A 22,729-nucleotide genomic window follows, 5' to 3' on the forward strand; every position below is an offset into this window, starting at 1 on the left:
CGGAATCCTCTGGCGGGGTTTCGGACCCCCTCGGAAGGAGCGCAAGGTGAGGGGCATCTGCAGGTGTCACCTGCCCAGCGCTGTGCCGCGCGGGCAGCCGAGGCGGGTGCAGGCGGCTGGATTTGCTGGGCAAGAAGAAGGCCAGGGTCCAAAGAGACAAACTTGAAGAGCCAGTCGCTGGCGGCCCCCACAGGGAGGGGACGCTGGAGAGCCTTCCGGAAAGGGCTGCGGTCCGCCCGGCTGAATGAGGGGCAAGGAGGCCTGCTGGCGGCAGAGCGTTCTTGGGGGAGGCAGACTGGAGCGAGGGGGCGAGGACCTGCCCCTCCCTGCCTCACCTTTCCACACAACACCCGAGAGCGGCCTCGTGCCCCTCAGGGCCCAGGTTGGCAGGGCCGCCCGCTGCGCACCCCACTTTTCCTGTGTCGTCACAGGACTTGCACCCCACCCGCCACCTGGCCAGGCTGGCTCAGGACGAGGCCTCAGCACAGCTCCCTGGGCCTCCGCCATCACGTTCGTCAAATCTCAGCACAAGACAGTCCAGCGCAGGTCACATAAGCCGTTTATTGGTTTATTTTAAAAATACGTATTTTATTTATACACGACGTTGGGTGAGAAGTGCTTGATTAGGTTGGACGACATCTGGCCCGAGGTGCGTCCCTCCTGTCGGTCAGTACACAATTCTAAAGAGACAAAAGCGCCTCACTAAACGCTACGGAGGCAGGTCTGGGCCCTGCCCTTGGCCATGCCGGCTGCAGCCACCGGTGTCTGTCAGCGGCCAGCCTCGGGCACCTGTCCACACACAAAACCACAGGCTCCTTCCGGCCAGCTGGGCCAGCGGCCCAGCCACCGCCCCAGCGCATTCCTGCCCATGCGGCGAGCAGCGGGTGCCAGGGGAAGGCATGCCTGCCAGCCGCGGGCAAAGCATGAGACGCTCAAGGACTTTTGAGAAGTGAGATTTCCCCTCGGAGAAGAGCTGCTGGCAGTGCAGATGCAGCCCCACACTGGACACGGGGGACGGAAGAGGGACGCTGGGCACGGGGGTGCGGGCTGCCAAGGTGCCAAGGAGAAACAATACTTTACTTGCCGGCGACGCCACCCTCGGCCCTGTGCGAGCGTCCGAGCGCCTGCCGCTTGGCGAGGTAGGTTAGGGGGCTGTGCGGTGCGGCGGGCGCTGGGGCCTGAGGCAGATGCCCCGGAGGGCGGCTCTGTGGGCAGTTGAGCCCCTGCCAGCTCGGCCCACACTCACGTGACAACGGTTTGCATATGCTAAACGGGATTATCAGCAGCGGAAGAGGCCCGGGGTCCTGGACTGCAGAGTAATATTTTTCCCTGAAAGATCCTTCCCTCCAGAGCTTGGGGAGAGCCGGATACCAGGAGGTGCCTGCGTGGGGCTGAGCCAGAGGGGCTCCCCGGGCCTCTGGGTCTGGACTGGAGCTGGGCACCCCCTGGGGAACCCCCACGGGTTGGAGGCCGGCCGCAGGGCCCCCCGGCTCCCAGCCAGGGCGTGCTCTCAGGCTCCGGAGCAGAAGCCCGTGGCTGCTGAGGGCGGACGCTAATACTCTTTCTGGAAACCAAGCACTCTGCGGCCGCCCAGGCCCCTGCCTGGAAGTTGTTTGTTTTTTCAGGAGTGACCCCAGCAGGCTAAGAGAACAGGAGCCTGGGGACAGTGGAAGGTCAGCGCGAGCCCGTGGACCAGTGCCCCCCGCCTGCCTGCTTCTGGAGCCTGGGCACGAGGGCTGCCGCACGCAGTGAGTGCGCACGCGTCGGAAGGGCACGCGGCCCTCCCTGGCAGTGAAGGCCTGCGGTGCCACGCTGGGCCCGCCGCTTCTTGAGCACAGAGTTCCTCCCTTGGCTCCAGCGGCTGCAGACACTCTTGTTCCGAGCTGCGAGAAGGCAATGCGAATCGCCGCCTTCAACCATCGAGAAAACATTCGTTCTTTGCTCAAGTAAAAAAATATCAAATATAATAAATTTACGAAATCCCACTCAAGACCATATAGTCTCAGGGTCAGGTTTTGCCTCAGCAGCTGGGGTGGGGCTGCCGGAGCACAGCAGGCCCCTGGCATGTGGGGCCTCCAGGGAGGGACAGGCCACCCCGATGGCCAGCTCGGCCGGTTGCCCAGGGACGGAGGCCCACCTCCTGCCCCAAACCCCAAGGAAGGCCTCAGCTGATGCCGCGTTGTGACTGCACTTGGGTTTTCCACGATGCCACGGGCTTCCTCTCACTGTGTCCTGGCTGGCCGCGGCCAAGGCTCACACAACAGACTCACGGTCCCTGTCCGGGGAGGGCGGGAAGTCGGCGAGCTCTTCGCTGCGGCTGTAGTCGGACACCCACACCTGCAGGTTCTCGCTGGTGGCCCTGGTGACGCTGTCGTAGGAGGGTGGGAAGGACGTGGAGGAGATGGAGGAGCTGGAGGGTGGGCCGAGGCGCCGGGAGAAGTTCTCGTTCATCATGTAGGCGATGAGGCCCTCCCGCTCGGGGGCGTCCTCCTCGGAAAGGCCACTGCTGCCCGTCTGCTGGCGGAAGAGGAAGGAGGCGTGCCGCACGGAGCGCTGCAGCAGGTGCCTGCGGAAGGCCCGCTGGATGACCGTGGCCGACACCTCCTCGTGCTTGCGCCGGAGCGTGGTGGTGATGGGCTCGTAGGAGATCTTGGAGGGGTTGGCCGCCATGAACTTCTCCTCCATCTGGATCTTCAAGGCGTCCATCTCCCCGGACTCGCCCAGGACCCTCTTGGTGAAGGCAAAGAGGATGTCCATGCAGTGGATACGGTCTCCGCTCACCATGGGCAGGTCCATGTTGATGAGGCTTATCTGGTTGGGCTTGGCGATGCGGAGAGGCTCCGAGAGGGCATCGGCGAAGTCAGACAGGGCCGAATACTCGATGAACTGAGTGGCCTCCGGGTCGAACTTCTCCCAGATCTCGTAGAACATGTCGAAGTCGTCCTCGCTCAGGGGCTCAGTGCTCTCCTCCGTTGCCACGCTGAAGTTCTCCAGGATGATGGCAATGTACATGTTGACCACGATGAGGAAGGAGATGATGATGTAGGTGGTGAAGAAGAGGATGCCCACGGCTGGGCTCCCGCAGTTCCCCCGGGAGCCATTGCCGTTGGGCAGATTGGGGTCGCAGTAGGGGGGACCCGTGTTGAGGATGGGGCTGAGGAGGCCATCCCAGCCAGCGGACGTGGTGATCTGGAAGAGGCACAGCATGCTGTTGGCAAAGGTCTGGAAGTTGAACATGTCGTCGATGCCAGCCTCCCACTTCACGTACGCGAAGTTGGCCATGCCAAAGATGGAGTAGATGAACATGACGAGGAAGAGCAGCAGGCCGATGTTGAAGAGGGCAGGCAGGGACATCATAAGGGCGAAGAGCAGCGTGCGGATCCCCTTGGCCCCCCGGATCAGCCTCAGGATGCGGCCGATTCGGGCCAGGCGGATGACTCGGAAGAGCGTCGGGGAGAAGAAGTACTTCTGGATGATGTCTGAGAGCACAGTGCCTGGGGGAAACAGTGGAGATGGCGATCGCCAGTGCCACATCTTCCTCCCTCCAGCCCAGTAACCCTGGTGAGAAAGCAAGGAGCCAGGGAGGGGACAGGCCTCCCAGGAGACCAGAACCCTGCCTCCTCCCTGTCCCTGAGCCTCCATTTCTGGTCTATGATCCAGAAAGTGAGGACCCATGGGCCCCACCCCCTTTGCAAAGCACCTTCTCCGCCCCTTTGCTATTCATCTCCGGGTACACCTGCACAGTAGGTGTCCCATCTTCTGGTCAGGCCCCCTTAAGCAGGCCTCCGCCACGGCCCAGGCCCCAGCGCCAACGGCATCCCCAGGCACCTGCTGCACCTGCGGAGGCCTAGACCCTGCCTCCGGCGTCCTGCGTTATCCCCTCCAGGCACGCACACGCTCACTCTCACCCAGACCTGGGGTCTCCCAGAGCATTTCCTGACCCCGCATGGGGCTTCTGACCATCAGCCCATCGCTGCAGTGGTTTGTCCACATACTACCCTGACAAGTTCACCAAAGGCAGGGGCTGTTAGGCAACAATGACAAAATCGGTCACCCCAAGGCAGAGTCCCATGGGGCAGGCACAAGCCACAAAAGAGAAAAAAATAAGCAAATTGGACTTCATCAAAATGAAAAACTTCTGTGCTCCAATGGACACCCATTGAGAAAGTGAAAAGAACAGAAGAAAATATTTCCAATCATATAGCTGACAAGGGACTGGTACCCAGGATATATAAAGGTTTCTTACAATCCAACAATGAAAAGCTAACCCAATTTTAAAATGGGCAAAGGATTTGAATAGACATGTCTCCAAAGAGATATATAATGGCCAATAAGCATATGAAAAGGTGCTCAGCATCCTTAGTCATTATGGACATGCAAATTGAAACCACAATGAGGTATCACTTCACATCCACTGAGATGGCTGAAAAAAAGACAGGTAATAACAAATATTGGTGTGTAATTGGAACCCTCAGACATTAATGGTGGGAATATAAAATGGTACAGCTCCTTTGGAAAACAGTTTGGCAGTCCCTCATAATTTTAGATCAGTGGTTTCCCAGGGCTGGAGAAGGAGGGAAAATGGGGAGTCATTGATAACGGCTACAGCGTTACTTTTGGGGGATGATGAAAATGTTCTAAGATTAGATAGTGGCTGACAGTTGCACAACTCTGTGAGTATACTAAAAACCACTGAACTGTACACTCTACAGGGTGGATCCTGTGGTATGTGAACTATATTTCAATAAAGCTGTTATAAAAGAAGAGTTTGGGCTCCGAGGTCAACCCAACATGGTGGAAATCCTGCTGTGTCCTTGCTAAGTGAGCTCCCTGCCTTCGTGCTGAGTTTACAAGGCAAATTACATGGAGTGGGTGGGGTTGGAAGGAGCCTGGCACATTTCCTGTGGCTAGGTTAGAACCTTCCCGCTCCAGGGATAATCGTACCCTGGAGGGCCACCTGCCTCCCAAACCTGGGGCATCACCTCACCCTGAGCCTTTTTCACCTCCAGCCTAGGGTGCAGGCTTCTCCTTGGGAGGGCAGGAAAGCTTGCACAGTCTCACCCTCTTCCCCAGACTCATCCTCGAAGCTCCCCACATGGTCAGGGTCCCTTGGAGGGTGGGGTCAGGAGGGGTCCTCTGCTCATAGAGAATGGGCTCTCCCCAAAAGTTCCCTCCAGGTGAGTGTGTGTGTGTTTGGGTGTGGTGGTGAGGGGGGCTTGTGAGGAAGGCAAAGGGAAAAGAATGCCTAGCACTGCCCTTTTCACTAAAGGTGTCCTGCCCCAGACCAAGGGCCCAGTGGAGTGGCCTGGCCTGGGGAAGGCGTCCCTGTGCAGCAGACTTGCACACCCACCCACGATGGAGAGGATGACAACCACAAAGTCAAAGATGTTCCAGCTGTTGGTGAAGTAGTAATGGCGCAGGGCGGCCATCTTGATGATGCACTCGCCCGTGAAGATGGCCACGAAGAGCAGGTTGATCTTGGCCAAGATGTTCACCTTCTCCGGGCTCTGGTCATCTGTCTCCACCATCATGGTCACCATATTCAAGCAGATGAGGAACATGATGGTGACATCGAAGGCCTGCTTGGTCACGACGTCGAACATGAAGCCCTGGTACTTGTTCTGGAAGGAGGAGCAAACGGGGTGGGCTCAGCAGGAACCCACGGCCAGCAGGCCTCTGGTGCTGCCTCCCAGCCTGGACAACCCACCCCCTCCTCTACCTTCAGGTGAGGCCACCGCCCTGCCTGCTTCCCACTGGGAGTTCGGAAGACGAAGGCTGGGTGCTGAGGCAGCCTGGCCCCGCCACGGCGGTCCCCAGGCCTGGAGGCTCACCCCAGCAACGACCCCCTCCGCCTTCTCTGATGGATCCTCAGGAAGGGATTTCTCCTACTTGATTTTACTTAGGAATTGCTCATTATGCATCTCATTTTGCTCCTGCTGCCTCAAATTTAAAGCTCAATCGTGATAATTGTACCAGCCCTAAGGCTAATCTATTTTCTCTACTTTTTCATGGAGTTTTATTTACTAACTATATTTATATGTGTCCTTAATTGTAAGCCAGACCATTTTATTTTGGGGAAGAGATAAGACTAAATAAGTGGAAAAACACATACACAGAAAATGAACTTAGAACAGGGTATGGTGAATAGAAGAGAATCAGATGAAATTGACAGATTGGTTTAAAAACTGGAGCTGCCATTTACCAGCTAGTCATTTAGGTTATGTCGCCCAATTGCTTTGCGTACCCCCCACCCACCACAAACACGGGCACACCGCTCCATCGGACCAGGGCTCCATTGGGTCAGCCTAGCAGAGCACCCAGCACCCACCAGGGGAGTCAAGCACAGCTCCCGGTTTGGCAGGGGTGGAGGTGCGTGGGGTTGCAAGGATAAGCCTGTGAAACGGGGCTGGGGACTCTCCCTGGTGGGTGAGGAGGCGGTTCTCTCAGAGGCAGGCGGGTCGCTGTAGGAAGTGCCTGCAGATGCCGCCGCCTTCTCACGGCCTCTTCTGTGTCCACGAGACAGCACCTCTGCGTGTGGCCAGGCGACCGATTCCCTTCCCGGCCGCGAGCTGCCCCACGGCAGCGGAGTCGGGAGCCGCTCACCAGGGGCCGTGGGATGGGCTTCTGGGGCTTCTTGGAGCCCAGCTTCTTCATGGCGTTGTAGTACTTCTTCTGCTCCTCTGTCATGAAGATGTCCTGGCCCCCTAGGTGCAGAGAGAGCCCCCAGCCTCATTCTGGAGTTCTGAGCCCCATGGGGCGGCCCTCCCTGCTCTGCTTCTGGTGGAGAAAAGTACCCCGTCTCCTGTACCAGAGATTCCCCCCAAACTGGCTTTTCTAGGGTTGCTCCCCCTCCACAAACCTGGAAATCCAGCCCCAGCCCCCAGCCCGCCCTGGCCCCACCTGCCAGCCGTTCTCTCCAACCACCTGGTTTCCTGCTGCGCCATCGGGGCCCCCACGGCGGAGCAGCCGGGAGCCTGGGCTTCTGTCTGCACGGGGCCTGCCCGTGTTCCCACATCATGGACCAGGTAAATGGTCCCAACCCTGACTCGAGCTTCTCTCAGGCAGACAAGGGCAGGTGTGGGTTTCCGCCAAAGCCCTCAGCTACATTCTGACCCGAATGGACAGGCCAAATCCGGGACACCCCCTCTCCCATCCCCAGTGGGGAAGAAACCCGGAGCCTGAGGCCCTCGACCCGGGCCCAGCCCTGCCCTGCCTGCCCTGCCCGGGGGTGAGCCTGTGCACTACGTATCTTTTTCTTCTGTTGGTTGAAGTTGTCAATGATGACGCCGATGAAAAGGTTCAGGGTGAAGAAAGACCCGAAGATGATGAAAATGACAAAGTAGATGTACATGTAGAGGTTGTACTCCCACTGAGGCTGCTCCTCATACTAAGGGGGAGAAAGCAGAGAGTCAGGGGTGCAGTCTGGGGGCTCAGACAGGTGGGAGTGGGGGTGGAGGCAGAGGGAGGCCAGGGGTCCTGTCCGAGGCAGAAGGTGTGCCCAGGGAAGGCCCCCAGCCCAGGTGTGTCGTGTACAGAGCAGATGGACCAGAGGTGAGAGGAGCAGGTGGTGGCAGGTGAGGGGAGCAGGCGTCAGGCTCGGCCGGCTCGCTATCAGGCCTGGGGCCCTGGGGGTTTGAGCAAAGCAGGGCGCCTCTCAGTTTTCCCTGAACCATCAGTGTGATTGGAAAGGGGTGCAGGACGAAGAAATTTGATACGAGTCTCTATGGCATCGCATCTACCCTACCCTCCTGGGGCAAGGCCTTAATATTAGAGCAAATTACAGTGAGTTTCGTTTAAGAGACATCTGGGCAGGTGGGACTCCTGGGGGCCACACCGCCGTGCCCAGGGCCACCGCAGGCTGATAGGACGGCTTCCAGGGGCAGACACAGGGGCCCGCTGAGGTGGGAGAGCAGGTGGTGACCTACCCCCCTGGAGTCCACAGCTGCATACATGATGTCCATCCAGCCTTTAAACGTGGCCTGGAAGGAAAAGACAAGATGAAGAAGTCACTTCACCTGCATCGTGCCGAGGCGCTCAGGGCCACTCCTGCGCAGTGAGGCCAGCCAGCAGCTCCTCCCGGGACGAGAGGCCATGCTCCCTCCAGCGCGTCCCGCTGCTGGGAGGCCGGGCAGAGAAGGGCCTTCTGGCTTTCTTGCTTTACAGGGTGGTGGCACGGCTGGGGGACCAGGAAGCTGGCCCAGCAGGCGTTGTGTGCAGGCCATGCAGCTGGGGGCCGGCTTTCGGGAGGCCTGAACGGCCCCACATTTGTCTCGGGATCTGCAATGGTAGGTCCTGACAGCAGGGAGGGCCTGGGCCGGCTCCACTCAGGGCCATGCCCGTGCTGACCTGGCCAGGCCGTGCATCTCGGGGACCTCCTCCCAGGCCCCACCTCGCACTGCACCGGCGGGGGTGCTCCGCCCCAGGGGGGGGCTGGCAGATGCTTAACAACTGGTTTCCAGCAGAAAGAGCCAAGCCCCGGCCGTGTGTTCCCTAGTCCTCTGCCAATTTCAAGTCCCGATGAGATGCTGCTGAAGTGGACTTGGGCGGAGGCGAGCAGGGCGCTCCAGCACGTGCGCACAGTCCAGGAGACGGCAGGGCAGTGGGGAGTTGTAGGAATTCACTACCTTTGTTTCAATAAAATTATTTAATCACTTCATATAATCTAATTTTTAATAATGGCTGTGTTTAACAACCAGCTTGCAAAGTTCCTGGAAATTTAACAACCCAGCTGGCTCTAGCCCACCCTTGCCTTGGGGCAATGCCACCTGCCCCAGTTTGGGCTGCCGTGAAGATTCAGCAAGAGCCCAAGAGGCATGCTAGGTGGGAGAGAACGGTTCCCGGGGCAACCTCACTTGTGCCCCTGGCAAATCCTTGTCCTGCCCAGGCCTCCTTGGAGGGCCCAAGCTTGGCTGCACAAACTTTCTGTGTCCAAGAGTTCTTACAAAGCAGGTAGGGCAGATGGGGAAACTGAGGCCCAGAGAAAGCAAGGCCACAAGGCCCTCACTGTCAAAAGAGCACGAGAGGCTTTGAGAACTGCTGGTGACCCCTGAAGGGAAAAGGACACAAGATGCTTGTGTGTGGACGCTGGCGAGGTGGACATTCTCTGACACAGAGGGCTGTCCTTCCAGAGGCCCGGCATTCACAGCAGCCACGGCCCAAGAGGCCCCTCGGCCAGCTCTGGGGCGAGCTGCCGCTGGGATTCAGGGAGGGGTGGGGAAGGAGCTTTCCCTGCTCTGGGTACCCAGGCGGTGTCTGTGCTGGAGGTCAGATCGGCCTCTCTGGTCCAGGCTGCTGGGAGGTGCGTAATCGCTGACCACCTGTGCGCACCGGCCAGTGGAGACTTCGGAAGGACTGGGTAGGGTCATGTGTGCGCCTGCATCACACATCTCACATATTGAAAATGGAAACAAACACCTTATTTAAGATAGAACAAGAGGTTTCACTGCCTTTGATAAGAGGGGCCACCAGGTCACCGTTTTGCTAACGTTCAGTCCCTGGGTGGTCTGTGGTCTTTTTTTTTATCCCGTGCCAAGCTGCTAGTGTGAAGAGGTCAGATCGACTACTGGCCGGTGAGTGGGGTCTGCTGCAGGGCAGACCTGGCCCCGGGGCCATGCATCTGGGAAAATGTGGTATCCGCTCCAGAACTGAAAACCTGGGGCTTTCTTAGGAGCCAAGAAGTCCCTGGAGAATTCTTAGTCCTCTTCGGCAGTGGACCCGACTGTGAAGGTCCAGGGTGGCTCACGGCCCCTCCTGCCCACACCCACCCCCACGGGTGCTGCTGGGGAGCCAGCAGGGGGAAAGGCCCCCTCGGCGCCAGGACTCACCACCTGCAGAAGGGCCAGGTACCCGGCCCCCACGTTGTCGAAGTTGACTTTCACTTTGGTCCAGTACAACTCGCCGGTCACGTTGAAGGCCTCACAGTCGCTCTTGTTGTTCACGACGGTGTAGTTCAAAGGCAGGTCTCCCTCGGTCTGGTTGATGCACCTGCCAAACTTCCCCGCAAAGAGGTTCACGCCCATGATGCTGAAGATGAGCCAGAAGATGAGGCAGACGAGGAGGACGTTCATGATGGAGGGGATGGCGCCCACCAGCGCGTTGACCACCACCTCGAGGGACAGAGGAGCAGCTCAGCCCCGGCCCGAGAGCACGCCCTTCCCAAGACCTCGCGCAGCGCGTCCCGCGTCCCGGGGGAATCGGGCGGGACACTTTCTGTCTCGGAGGAGGGCTGACTGAAGGCTGGACGCCCTGGTGGGGAGCGAGACAGCACAGCAAAGTCGGGAGTGGGATGCCGTTGCTTCCGGGGCACACGCGCTTCCCTTTCTAGTCCTTGACCTTCAAAAAGTAATTTTCGGAGAGCAGTTGAGCGCCCGTTTCCCATGTTTGAGGTCCTGGGTTCAATCCCCAGCACCTCCTAAAAAACAAACAAATGGAAAAAACCTAACCCTGGAGATGTGGCTCAAGTGGTTGAGCTCCCACCTCCCCCACGGGAGATCCCAGGTCCTGTTCCTGGAACTTCCTGAAAAAAACAAAACAAAATAAAAAAACAACAAACAAAACAAATGGAAAAACCAACTCAGGGAAGCTGATGTGGCTCAGTGGTTAAGTGCTAGCTTCCCACATACGAGGTCTGGGGTTCACTCTCTGGCTCTGGTACCTCAAAAAAAAAGAAAAAACACAAACAAACCCTAACCGTAACTCAGCTCTCGCTGGGGAGCTGATGTAGCTCAGTGGCTGAGCACCTGCTTCCCATGTATGAGGGCCTGGGCTCAATCCCCGGTACCTCCTAAAAGAAACGAAAGCGAAAACAACCAAAAAAACACCTAATTTTAACAGGGTCTCTGCTAGTTGAGTATGCCAGAAATCGGATGGGAAAGGACTTGCAGACACGTCTGACGTTGGGCGGCCTGTCAAGCCCCGTGGCGTGGCCTGGGGGCTGCGGCTGGATGCGCGCCCAGGGCATGCGTGTGGAGAAACTACGGCGGCGCCCCACGTCGGAGGCAGAGCCTGGAGGGGTGGTGGGTGCTCCTGCGCCTCCCCCGGAGTGCCCCCCTCTCCAGCGCGCCACTGCCTCACCCTCATCCTCTGAACGCAGCACCCACAAGAGGCTTCCTCAGCAAATCCAGCTGGGGCAGAGCCCTCCCCCCGGGGAGCAAGCCCCCAGCTGTTCAGGAACCAGGAACGCGCAACTCGGACCCAAAGCAGAGCTGGGGTGGGGCTGCGGGGTGTGGCGGAGGCTGGGGCGGTGGGTACCGCTGCCTCCCCCCCAGGTGGGGAAGCCTCTCCCCAGGGCCCCCGGCTGGGGCAGGCGGGGGTGCTGCCTCCTCACCTCTGGACCCGGGCCAGGCTGCTCACTGGTGAGGGGTTCCTACCAGAAATGAACTGTCTAAAGTTCCCTCGTACTGGGTGGGGGCCAAGTTCAACGCAACCCCGTGTGGGCCCAGTGAGAGCACACAGGCGTGTCTTCTGGGCACATTTTATTTAAAAAACCCAACAAACCAACACATACACAAACATCTGTTTTACATTGTGGCTAATGTTTTTCTTAATGGGCTTTTTCATTGCCTCATATGCTCACGTTATCTGGTAAAATCTGGTAACTTGAAAAACGCGTGGTACAGAAGAGTTTGCTAAGCCAATGACCACTTCACTCTGCAAATGGCGAGAAGCAGCTGGCTTGTGGCCTGACCCTGCTGGCCACTCACCTCGGTCCCTCACCCACCGCATCTGCTCCTGCCAAAGACGAGGCCGGAGGGGAGGAGAGGGGCGCACAGGCGCCATGGGCTGGGGGGAGCAGCACGCCGCCCCTCGTCCAGCGCCCGCCCGCGCTGCCCCTGGCCAGAGGCCCTGGCTCCAGGCTGGGACCTGGTGAGTGGGCCGAACTGGGGGACCCTGGTGCGTGCCCCCGTCGTCCAGCGTCCGTCCCTCCATCCAGCGTGTGCCTCCCCTCGTCCAGCACACACTGCCCCGCCTTCTAGTGCCCGCCTGCGCAGCCCCTGGTCACAGGCCCTGGCTCCAGGCTGGGCCCTGGTGAGCGGGCCGAGCTGGGGGCCCCCGGTGCACACCTCCCCTCAGCGCGCGCCACCCCTCCTTCTAGCACCTGCCACCCCTCTGCCCAGTGCCCGCTGCCTCTCGTCCAGCGCCCGCCTGTGCTGCCCCTGTCAGAGGCCCTGGCTCCAGGCTGGGCCCTGGTGAGCGGGCGGAGCTGGGGGACCCTGTGCGCACCTCCCGGGAAGGCAGCGGCCCCTCTTACCCTCATGCCTTCAAACCGCGACAGGGCTCTCAGGGGCCGGAGCGCGCGCAGCGTCCTCAGCGACTTGATGGGGCCCATCTCGGCGAAGCCCAGGGCGTTTGCTGCCAGGCTGACCAGGGAGACCTGGGGGCAAAGCGAGGCGTGGGGGGCGGCAGGGCGGACAGGGACCCGCGGCATCTCCCAGGCCCCCACACCGGCCTGTGCAGGCGCTGCGAGAGCGTCACCCCAGGACTGCGAGGCGCCTGGCGCGCACGGGAGCGGCCAGGCTGGGCCCCCCGCCCCCCGTCTCCTTCAGGCACCGAGCCCCCAGGCCTGCCCTGGGGGGGGGTCCCGCTGGCGGGGGCAGGCTGGGAGGTGCGGGGCGGGGGCTCGGCCTGACCCTGCGGGGTTATCCTCTAAAAGCCCCCAAAGCGCCTCCTCTCCTCCCTTGGCCGCCGGGCTGGGGTCCCGGGTTGGAAAGGGCCCCCTGCCGGACCTCCCCGCGGCCATCATGGAACAGCCTGGGGCGGCGCCGGCGGGCAGGGGTCTGAGGCGGGCAGGGGTCTGAGCGGGGGCTTGGAGGCAGGGACCCGGCCCTGGGGCCTGGGCTGCCGCCCCTCCCGGAGGGAAGAGCCGCCCGGGGCTCCGCCTGCAGGGCGCTGCCAGGCCGCCTGTCTCCCAAGCGTGACCTTCCTGCCCACCACGGCCGCTCCTCCCTCCTGCGGCCGGCCTCAGGCTCGGCCAGTCCTGCCTCCTCCTCCCCTCACACCCCGTCCACCCTGGCAGGATTTCCTCTTGGCGCCGCCTTCAAAACACCCCCAGTCCAAATACCTCTCACCACCTCCACCGCGGCGGCCCTGGCCAGGCCCCGTCCTCTCGCCCTGGACTCGCGCCACGGCCGCTGGGCTCTCCCTCCTGCTTCCACTCATGCCCCAACCACGCCTCAGCGGGAGCCTTTGAGAACCGCGGCTCACGCCACCCCTGCTCGAGGCCGTTACCCTCCCCGTGTCACTCAACACGAGGCAGCCCGCCTTGACGCCCCCCGGCCCCTCTGCTCCCTCCCCGCCTCGGCTGCACCCGCCCAGCGCCTCCAGCAGGAGGCATGCCCACCCCCGGCCCACGCGGCTGCTCCCGCCACTGCGTGGAACATTCTGCCTGGGACTCCTAGCTGGCGGTGACCGGTCGGGGGAACGCCGCAACCCACGCCTCCCGCGCCACTCCGCCCTCATCCCCTCCCTCTGTCCCTGTGTTCTCCAGGGCCCACATCCCCAGCAAACCTAAGACAGCAGGGCCCTGTTACCGTGACTGCGGGCGCAAGTCCGTGGGGGCAGGGACTCGTCTAGTGGCCGACGTCCCCAGCACCGAGAGCAGCGCCCGTGCGTGGCAGGGGCTCCGGAGAGGTTGGAGAAAAGCAGGACGATCCTGGAGACGTCCTTCTCCAGTCACGTGCTCTGCAGAGCCCGGCCACATTCCCGGGGCGGGGAAGCCGGATTCCAGCCCCCTCGTGCCCCGCTCCACCGTGCGAGGGCCCTCACGCCCTGAGCCTGTGTCCCCCCGTCCCGGAGCTCGGTGAGGAAGCAGCAGCGGCCCCTTCCAGGCTGGGGGCTGCCCCGGGTCTTTGCAGACTCTCTGTGGCCTGCCTTGGGGACTCCAGGAGCAGCTGCCAGGGCCCTCACCGAGGAGGGCACGGGGGTTCTTCCCTGGCACCAGCTCGGCGGGCTGTGCCCTCCCCCCTCCCCCTCGTGCACCCCCCACTCAGCACCAGCTCCCTTCGGTCACTGTGTCTCTGGCACTATCTGTGCATCCCCCTCCTGCCACGGCCACTCGTGGTTTGGCCTCCCACCCAGGCTTGGTGGCCTGGGCCCTCCAGGCCCACTGGGGGCTGCGCCCTCTCTTTGCCCTGAGTAGGATGTGGGTGCCAGGCACAGGTCCCGAGCCCCTCCCGTAACTCCAGGAGGGCCCTGCTCAGAGCTGTCGGCAGGCCCTGCCCTGCTGGAGGCCCAGCCATGTCCACGGCTCTCGGGCTGCACCCTGCTGGGCGGGCCCTGCAGCCCGGTGCACTCCTCGGAGCCCTGGCCTCAGCTGGGCCCCCTGCCCCCCTGTCCAGGCCTCCGTGCATCTCCTGCAGCTGCTCTCCCACTTGAGACCCCGCACATGCCCTGCTCAGGGCTGAGCAGCCGAGGCGCAGGGTCCTCGCGCTCCATCTGCCCAAGGACCACTCTGCAGGCAGCACGACCCCTGCCCCGGGCCATCACGGCAGCAGTGCAGAAGCCCCAGGCCCGGCTGGCGTCCTTCTCCTTCTCGGGACCTCTCGCCTGCGCCTGCCGCCCCGGCCCGCCCCCCTGACTGGGCACGAGGCCCCTCCCCGCCCACTCACGTCCACGATGAGGAAGTCCAGCCAGCACCAGGCGTTGGTGAAGTACTTCCGGAACCCATAGGCCACCCACTTGAGCAGCATCTCCAGCACGAAGACGTAGGTGAACATCTTGTCGGCGTACTCCAGCAGCACCTTGACGGTCTTACGCTCCTCCAGGTAGATGTCCTCGAAGGCCTGCGGCAGGGCGGGGCGTGGGGACGGTCCCTCTCCAGCCAAGCCTGCCACAGGGAGGCAGGGGCGCCTCCCGCACAGGCGCCCTGGCCGGGGTGGGAGCACTCGGGGAGCCCGGACAAGAAAGATGTCCTGGCCCCCCGAGCACGTCTCGGTCTGCGCCTGCGTCTGGAAGCCCCTCTAACACGAGCGCGACCCCCTGGCCTGGAGCCAGGTGTGCAGGTCAAAGCGCCCAGGCTTCTGCCACCAACGGCAAGGAACTTTCCTGTTTCTGTTTTGTTCACTTTCTATTTACACAGTTACCTACTTTTCAAAGGAAATACTATTGGTTTCCCATTATAACAAGGATCAAATGCTTCCCTTTACAGTAAATTTATTTAAGCAAACAAAACTCAGTGAAAGTTGACTTAAAGCAAACTTCTAATAAATGAGAGTAGAGGTAGTTTGTAGAAATGTGGGACTAGATAAGGCAAATCTCTTCCAGGCCTCAGCATCTAGGAGCTCAACTTCTAACACTCTCCACTCCTCACTCTTGCCTCACCCCAGCCCCAAGCGGCCATGATGACTGGTGGCCTCTCCACCTCCGGCCTCGCCTTCTGCTTCTGCTTTGTATCTGCCACAACTGGTCTAGGCGGCTGAGTGCAGCAGCGGGGCTCTGGGAGAAGCTCCATGCGCGGAGGCACGCCGCGGCGGGTTGTGGGGGGGGACGTGTAGACCGCTCAGCCGAAAGGTCTAGGCCCGGGACAGAAAAAGTCATGTGTTCTCTTCCTGACTGTATGAAAATGTGCGCTTCCTATAACAACACTAAACACAGCCAGTCCTGGGCTCTGGTGATGCCCCAGCGGCCAGCGCCCATGCCTGGCCAGTGTTCTATGTGGCACTTCCCCGACGTTCGACAAGGCGTCACACTGGACAGTTTCCTTCGAAATTACTTTTTTTCACTAAACAATATGTTGTGAACATTCGTCCACTCAGGAACTCATTCTTCTTAAAAGCTGCATATTCCATTACTTTTTTTTTTAAAGGTTTTAAAATTTATTTCTCTCCCTGCCTCCCCCCAGTTGTCTGCTCTCTGTGTCCATTCCCTGTGTGTTCTTCTGTGACCACTTCTATCTTTATCAGCGGCACAGGAATCTGTGTTTCTTTTTATTGTGTCTTCTTGTTGTGTCAGCTCTCCATGTATGTGGCGCCATTCCTGGGCAGGCTGCACTTTCTTTCACGCTGGGCAGCTCTCCTTACGGGGCGCAGTCCTTGCGCATGGGGCTCCCCTATGGGGGGGGACATCCCTGTGTGGCACGGCACTCCTTGTGCGCCTCAGCACTGCGCGTGGGCCAGCTCCACGTGGGTCAGGAGGCCCTGGGTTGAACCTTGGACCTCCCATGTGGTAGGCGAACGCCCTAACCACTGGGCCAGGTCTGAACACGTAGTTGGCCGACAGCCCTGTTAATGACTATTTGCTTCCAGTTTATCCCTAGTAGAAACAGCACTGCAGTGGACAACTTGTCTGAGCATCTGCTAAGAAACATTTCTAGAATTGGGGTGCCGGGCCGGGGTGCTTGTTGTAATGAACTGGGGAAGTGTACACCAAAAATACCCTCCCCCACTCCACCAATAGTGGGTGCTGTTTCTCAACCAGTTTTTTCAGCCTGGTGGATGAAACTGTTTTGTTACATTTTATTTATCTACTTTATCTATCTATCTATCTATCTATCTATCTATCTATCTATCTATCTATCTATCTATCTATCTATCTATCTATCTATCTATCTTCCCCTCCCCTGCCCTGCTGTGTTTGCTGTCTGTGTCCATTCACTATGTGATCCTCTGTATCTATTTCTCTTTTTGTCTTTCTTCTCTAGGATTCACTGGGATTCAATCCTGGGGACCTCTGATGTGGTGAGAGGTTCCCTGTCAATCGTGCCACCTCAATTCCTGTTCTCTGCTGCACTTCACCTTAACTCTCCCATTCCTTTGTTTTGTTGCATCATCATCTTGTTGCGTGACTCACTTGCACGGGCACTGGCTTACTGTGTGGGCATTCACCTTGCTATGTGGGCACTTGGATCACCACGTGGACACTGGCTAGCCGCGCAGGCACTGGCTCACCAGATGGGCACTTGGCTCACTGCGCAGGCACTCGGCCCACTGTGCGGACACTTAGCTCGCCATGCAGGCACACTTTCTCTTCTTTTCTTTCACCAGGAGGCCCCAGGGATTGAATCCAGGTCCTCCCATATGGTAGGTGGAGGCCCTCTCACTTGAGCCACACCTACTTCCATGTTTTGTTACATTTTAATTTATTTTTACTAGTGATGTTGACATCTTTCCTTGAATATCTGCAGTGTTCCTTTTGTGAATTATCTGTTAATATCCTGTCTATTTTTGTATTTCAGTATCTGGTTTATTTAGGGACATTAACTCTTTGTTTATTATATTTTATCCTTGTTTGGCGTATGACTTCTTACCATACTGAAACTCTACCTTTTTCATTTCAGAAACTCTTTGGTATCATGTTTAGAAAACCTTTGCCTATCCTAAGGCTAAGGAAAAATATCATCCTGCTTTTCTTTTTTTACTTTGTGGTTTCATTGTTTTACAAAGATATTTTATAATGAAAAAAATCTAACATATTTTGGTAAGAGGCAAATATCCATTTTAATAATTTTTTGAGTGGTTTATAAAGTGTCCCCATACTACAAATCTACTGGCTGGAAGCTGACTTTATCACATGCTAAATTTCTGCATTTACTTAAATCTCTTTCATATAGGTTTTGTGAGAATTAAATCAATTAATGTTTGTAAATTGCTTGAAACAGTGTCTAAAACAAAGTACATGTGATTTAAAGTGTTAGATATTATTTTGTTATTTTAGATTATATTTATTAATTATATATATTTTTATATCTCCCTTTCTCTTTTTTCTACTATTAGATTTGTCAAGAATGGATGTGTAGTAAAATCCCTCTACTATTACACTGCTGTCACTTTTCCTTGTTTCTCCATGGGCTTTGCATCGTATATTTAAACCCTATGCAATCCCAAACAAAATATATTTCTAAGTCATGTTATTTCAGGTTTGTCATTTGACAGCACAAACTGAAGTCTTTTTTTAAAAAACACACACTTAGAGTCCTTTTTATTTTAAAATGTGAGCTTTATCCAGCTATACTTATTAAACATGCTTGATCTTGCCTCTGCTATATCTGTTTTCTGATTTTATGCTTCCTTGTTGCTTCTTTTTTCTCCTAACTTTTATGGTAAGACCTCTTGTTTGTTTTTTTTTTAAGAACTTTTCCCTCAGCAATTTGGAAGGGATATAGCGCGTTTTTTGTTAAGCAAGTTTATAACTTAAAATAACACTTAGACTTCTTTCTTCCCCACACATCACTGACACGGTTTTTAACAACGTGCTTGGCTCTACCCTGACAGCATTCGCCAGTTCTTGTCAAAACTCCTCCTCACTTCTGCCTGGCTGAGCTTTCCCTCCACAGCCAGACTAAACGGCTCTGACTGCCCTTGTTTGCGGCTGTTTAGAAACAAAACTCGTTAACATATTGTCAAACCATCCTTCCCTGAAGCCTGCAGAGAGACTTGGCTCAGCTGCCAGCGGTGACACAGCGGCTCCCAGGCCACCAGCTCGGGTGGGGCGTGGGGTCCCCGGGCTTAGAGTCGGAGCTGCAGACGTGGAGGTGGACGCAGGCGGGTGGAGGGGGGCGGGGTGGAGGGGGCAGGGGTGGAGGGGCAGGGGTGGAGGGGGCAGGGATGGAGGAGGCGGGGGTGGAGGAGGCGGGGGTGGAGGGGGACGGGGGTGGAGGGGGCAGGGGTGGAGGGGGACGGGGGTGGAGGGGGCGGGGGGTGGAGGGGACGGGGGTGGAGTGGGCAGGGGTGGAGGGGGACGGGGTGGAGGGGGCAGGGGTGGAGGGGGACGGGGGTGGAGGGGGGCGGGGGTGGAGGGGGACGGCAGGTGGAGGGGGACGGGGTGGAGGCCGACAATGGGGTGGGGGCAGCGGTGCGTGGGGGCTCACAGCCTGGACCAAGCACATTCTCTTCAGACTCCCTGCCCGGCCGGATCAGAGCTTAACCCCCCTGAACCAGGAAAATCCTATTTCTTCTTCTATCTTGATCACTGCCTCCCCATTTCAGAACCCCCTCCTGGGCTGTCTACCTCTTTCTAGATGGTTTCTCTGAGAAATCAGAGCAGGGGGTGTGGGAGCCAGCTGGGCATCCCCCGTGAGCCTCACTGTCCCTTCTGGCCCCAACAAACGTCCCTCTCCCTCATGGCTCACTCTCTCTGCTTCCTGCAGGGCTTCCCTGATTGCGCCCGTGCCAGTGCCCTCATCTCCTTGAGTCCTCCACTCCCGTTCCTGCTTCACTCTTTCTTTTGAGGGAATGGGGACTGAACCCAGGACCTCGTGCACAGGAAGCAGGTGCTACAACTGCTCCCTCAACCCTCTCTTAGGCTGGTTTCTGATTGTCCCAAATCTGCTGAATCTGGTTTCCAACTAGACTGGGAGCCTCTGACGCTGGGCTGGGGCCTCTCGCTCTGCTCCTCCCCCACGTCTTGCGGGCCGGATACAAGGGGAGCTTAGAGAAGACACAGTGAATAGTGGAGGGTCAGGACACGTGACCCCGGAATCGACGGCCGGGTCCCAAATGGCAGACCTGCCCCCGGGCACCGTGGGACCCCGGTGAGTGACACAATGTTTCTCTAAAAGCTGCGGTGGGATTTGAATGGGCAACGAGGGGCCAGCACGGCCTCTGGCGTGTGGAGGGTGTGGCCCCAGTGAACGCCATCGGCCACCTCCCAGCCGCCTGGCGCAGCCCTGACCTGTGCGTGCGCTGGCGGTGCCACTGGAGCCCTGGTGCCAGCGTCCTCTGCTGGCCACGCGCTGTGTGACCGGGCAAATTGCTTCCGTTCGTGGGAGAGGGCTGGGCAGACACCAGCTGAGCGCCTTCGGGCTCTGACACTGCGCCTGCTGGGGCATGGGAGTCTGGGCCCAGGGGCACCTTTCCAGCAGAGGCTGGGCCCCAGCCCTGGCCAACCCCAGCCCTCCCGCTGCCCCGGCCCCCGCCCCCCGGCCCCCACCCCTCACCAGAGCTCCGCTGCTGAGCAGGATCATGAAGATGATGAAGCTCTCGAACCAGCTGTGCTCCACGATGCGGTACGCACGTCTTGCGCAGCCTCCACCAGACCTTCCCTGGGGGACTGAGAGGTGTCCACTGCACAGCAGGGACAGCGCCGGACGCAGCCTAGGTGGGGGTAAGGGATGGGGGAGGCTTCAGTGAGGTCTGCAAGCACACGCCCCACGGCAGAGGGTGGAGGGACGAGAGGTCAGGGACGAGGGCCACGGGCCGGGCAAGTCCACACTGCAGGTTCTGGGCCTCGGGACGCGCGCGCCCGGATGGCTCACGGGCAGCCAGCATTTACCCACGGCCATGCCCACCTCAGGTACTTATGGGGGCCCACTGTGTGGGGTTGGGGTGAGGGCTGCGACAGGCTCAGTCCTGCTGGGGACACGGCAGGCGGCGGGCAGACTGCACCCCTGGGGGCGGGACATAGCCCTCTGCCGCGGGGGGCGTGGGGGCATGGGGGCCCTTGGAGGCGGGACACAGCCCTCTGCCGCGGGAGGGCGCGGGGGACGCAGGGGTGGGACATAGCCCTCTGCCACGGGGGACGCGAGGGCGTGGGGGCACGGGGGCCCTTGGAGGCGGGATACAGCCCTCTGCCACGGGGGGCGCGGGGGACGCAGGGGACAGGACACAGCCCTCTGCCACAGGGCGCGGGGTGTGGGGGGGCGGGGGCGCCTGCCCTCGGTGAAGCAGTCCTCTGGGTCCTTGACGTCCTCGCCGAGGTCGGGGATCTGCTCCAGAAGGTCGGCCGTGTTGGTCATGTCCGCGGTGCTCCCCTCGGAGTAGCTGTCCTCGTGGGCCTGCGGGGTGGGCAAGCCCGTGAGTTGCCAGCCTGGAGCCCAGAGCCTTGGGCCCGGTCTGGTTCTGATCGGCGGGGACTGGTGCTGGGGCCGGGGCGGCCCGAAGGGGGTCGGGAAAACACTGGGGGGGCCGGGAACAAAGCTGACGTGGGCGACACCACAGAGGTGGGAGGCCGTTGGCTCTGCCCGCGCCTTGGGGAGCCATGCGACCACTGGTGCACGTGCTAGGCCCGCATGAGGCCAAGAAGGTGCTGGAAACGTCAGGGAAGCGCCTGGGCCTCCGCTGTGAGCCGGGCACTGGCAGCGTCCCTGCTCCCCGCTGCTGCCCGCGCAGCTGCCCCTGCAAGGGCCGCCGGGCGCCGCCTCGGGGCTACGACCAGATGGGCGAGCGGGCCCCAGAGGGGCTCTGTCCTGAGCTAGGTCCACCGAGGCCTGGCGTGCCCCAGAGGCCAGCGTGCCCCAGAGCTCCAGCAACGCCTGCCCGGGCCTCCCGCGGCTCCCACTTGCTCACAGGTTTCTCCTAAGAACTGCCCCTAAGTTATTTGCACAAGAACCCTGCCTCTGGGCTCCCCCCAAGGGGTTTCTATGAAGGAGGGACCCCCCTGCTCCCCGCAGGCCCCTCCTCTGTCTGTCCTGAGACTTGGGGTAGGCGGGCTGGGTCTGCTGGAGGGAGCGGCCCCTCTCCAAGGCCTCAGGCCCCCTCCCCGAGGAGGGCTTCGTGCATTTCAGACCTGGGGCTGCTGCGGCCTGGGCCCAGGTCCCGGATCTCGCTGCAGCTGAAGGGAGGGTCCGACTCCCAGGAAAGAGCAGCCCACCCCTCCCGCTTTCACAGGCCCCACTGGACTGATCTCAAGAGCAGAAGTTATTTGTGGCCCTCAGGGAAGGGCTGCGGCCTGCGGAGGTCATGAGTCACTGTCCACCTGGACTGGCCGTGGCTGCAGAGCCTCCCACAGGCCCCAAGAGCCGGACCTGAGCACAGGACCCCACCTCCAGGGGGTGGGGCGGGCCAGGAACGAAGGCACAGGGGCCTCTTGGCTCAGCGCCGTGCTCGGCAGCGGTCCTTGTCCCATATTTTCAAGAGAAGCCAGAAACGCAGGTTTTAACAGAAAAGCCCCCAGGTTTTAAATGTCGGTGATTATTCAAATAAAAGCTCTTTGCCTACAGAACAAAACTTGGCCTTGGGCTGGGTGGGCCTCCCATTTGCAGCCTTGACTTAGCCGGGGAGAAGCCCTGGTGGGCAGTGTGCTCAGGGCTCCCTGCGGGTCCCCTCGGGCTGGGGGGATTCACAGGACAGACATTTGCCGAACAGGACGAAACACGGGGGGAGTGTGAGGACGGGGTGAACGCAGCGCTGCGGCAGCCCCGGGTCAGGCTCCCCAGCGGCTCGGCCCGTGCCTCGCCCCTCCGGCTGCAGTGGGGCCCTCGCTGCCCATGCAGGGGATGTGGCTCCCAGCACACATGCAGGCGGGGGGCTGCTCAGCCCAGCAGCAGCGCCGGGGCCTTCAGGGCCGAAGGTGCGCGTTACCTCGCTGCCCCCTGGGGCCGGGGGCGCCGCCTTCCGCCGCCCGTCCGCCTGAGCCGCGCCGGCCTCGGCCGCTGACGCCCGGCTGCAGGCCCCAGGCTCGGGGGGCGCCTCTGGGCCTCTGGACACAGGCTGGGGTTCCTGCGGCGAGAGCCCGCCCATGAGCTGCCTGCGCAGCCGGCCAGAGGGTCTGCGGGGCCCTCCTCACGGGGCCGCCATCTCACTGAAGACCCCTCCCAGGCGGAGGAGCCTGGCCCAGCCTCCCCTTCCCACCCCTCCCAGAACAGCTCAGATGCGCTGCTCCCGCAAGGACGAGCCAACCTCCCCGCGGGTCCCACGGTACCCCAGGGTGCCTGTGCGTGCACACACGCACGTGCTCACACATACACTCACATACACTCACACACATACACACGCTCATGGTCACATGCACATGCACACACATGCTCACACCAACACACTCAAACACACATGCACACACTCACACTCATACACGTTCA

The 22,729-nt window shown here is 59.9% G+C and overlaps 1 protein-coding gene across 1 annotated transcript in view; it reads right to left on the reverse strand.

Moving 5' to 3' along the window:
* Positions 1-543: 543 nt before the first annotated feature.
* Positions 544-22,729, reverse strand: part of SCN5A (sodium voltage-gated channel alpha subunit 5) — a 91,194-nt gene continuing 69,008 nt past the window's right edge. The window contains 13 exon segments of the mRNA XM_058288930.1: positions 544-3,494; positions 5,351-5,621; positions 6,604-6,704; positions 7,246-7,387; positions 7,926-7,979; positions 9,825-10,106; positions 12,251-12,373; positions 14,607-14,780; positions 19,871-19,942; positions 19,944-19,979; positions 19,981-20,027; positions 20,587-20,707; positions 22,233-22,370. Coding sequence (XP_058144913.1) covers positions 2,254-3,494; positions 5,351-5,621; positions 6,604-6,704; positions 7,246-7,387; positions 7,926-7,979; positions 9,825-10,106; positions 12,251-12,373; positions 14,607-14,780; positions 19,871-19,942; positions 19,944-19,979; positions 19,981-20,027; positions 20,587-20,707; positions 22,233-22,370 — 2,802 coding nt within the window. The 3' untranslated portion in view covers positions 544-2,253.

The sequence above is a fragment of the Dasypus novemcinctus genome, chromosome 26 (genome assembly GCF_030445035.2).
Source record: "Dasypus novemcinctus isolate mDasNov1 chromosome 26, mDasNov1.1.hap2, whole genome shotgun sequence".
Lineage (NCBI taxonomy): Eukaryota > Metazoa > Chordata > Mammalia > Cingulata > Dasypodidae > Dasypus > Dasypus novemcinctus.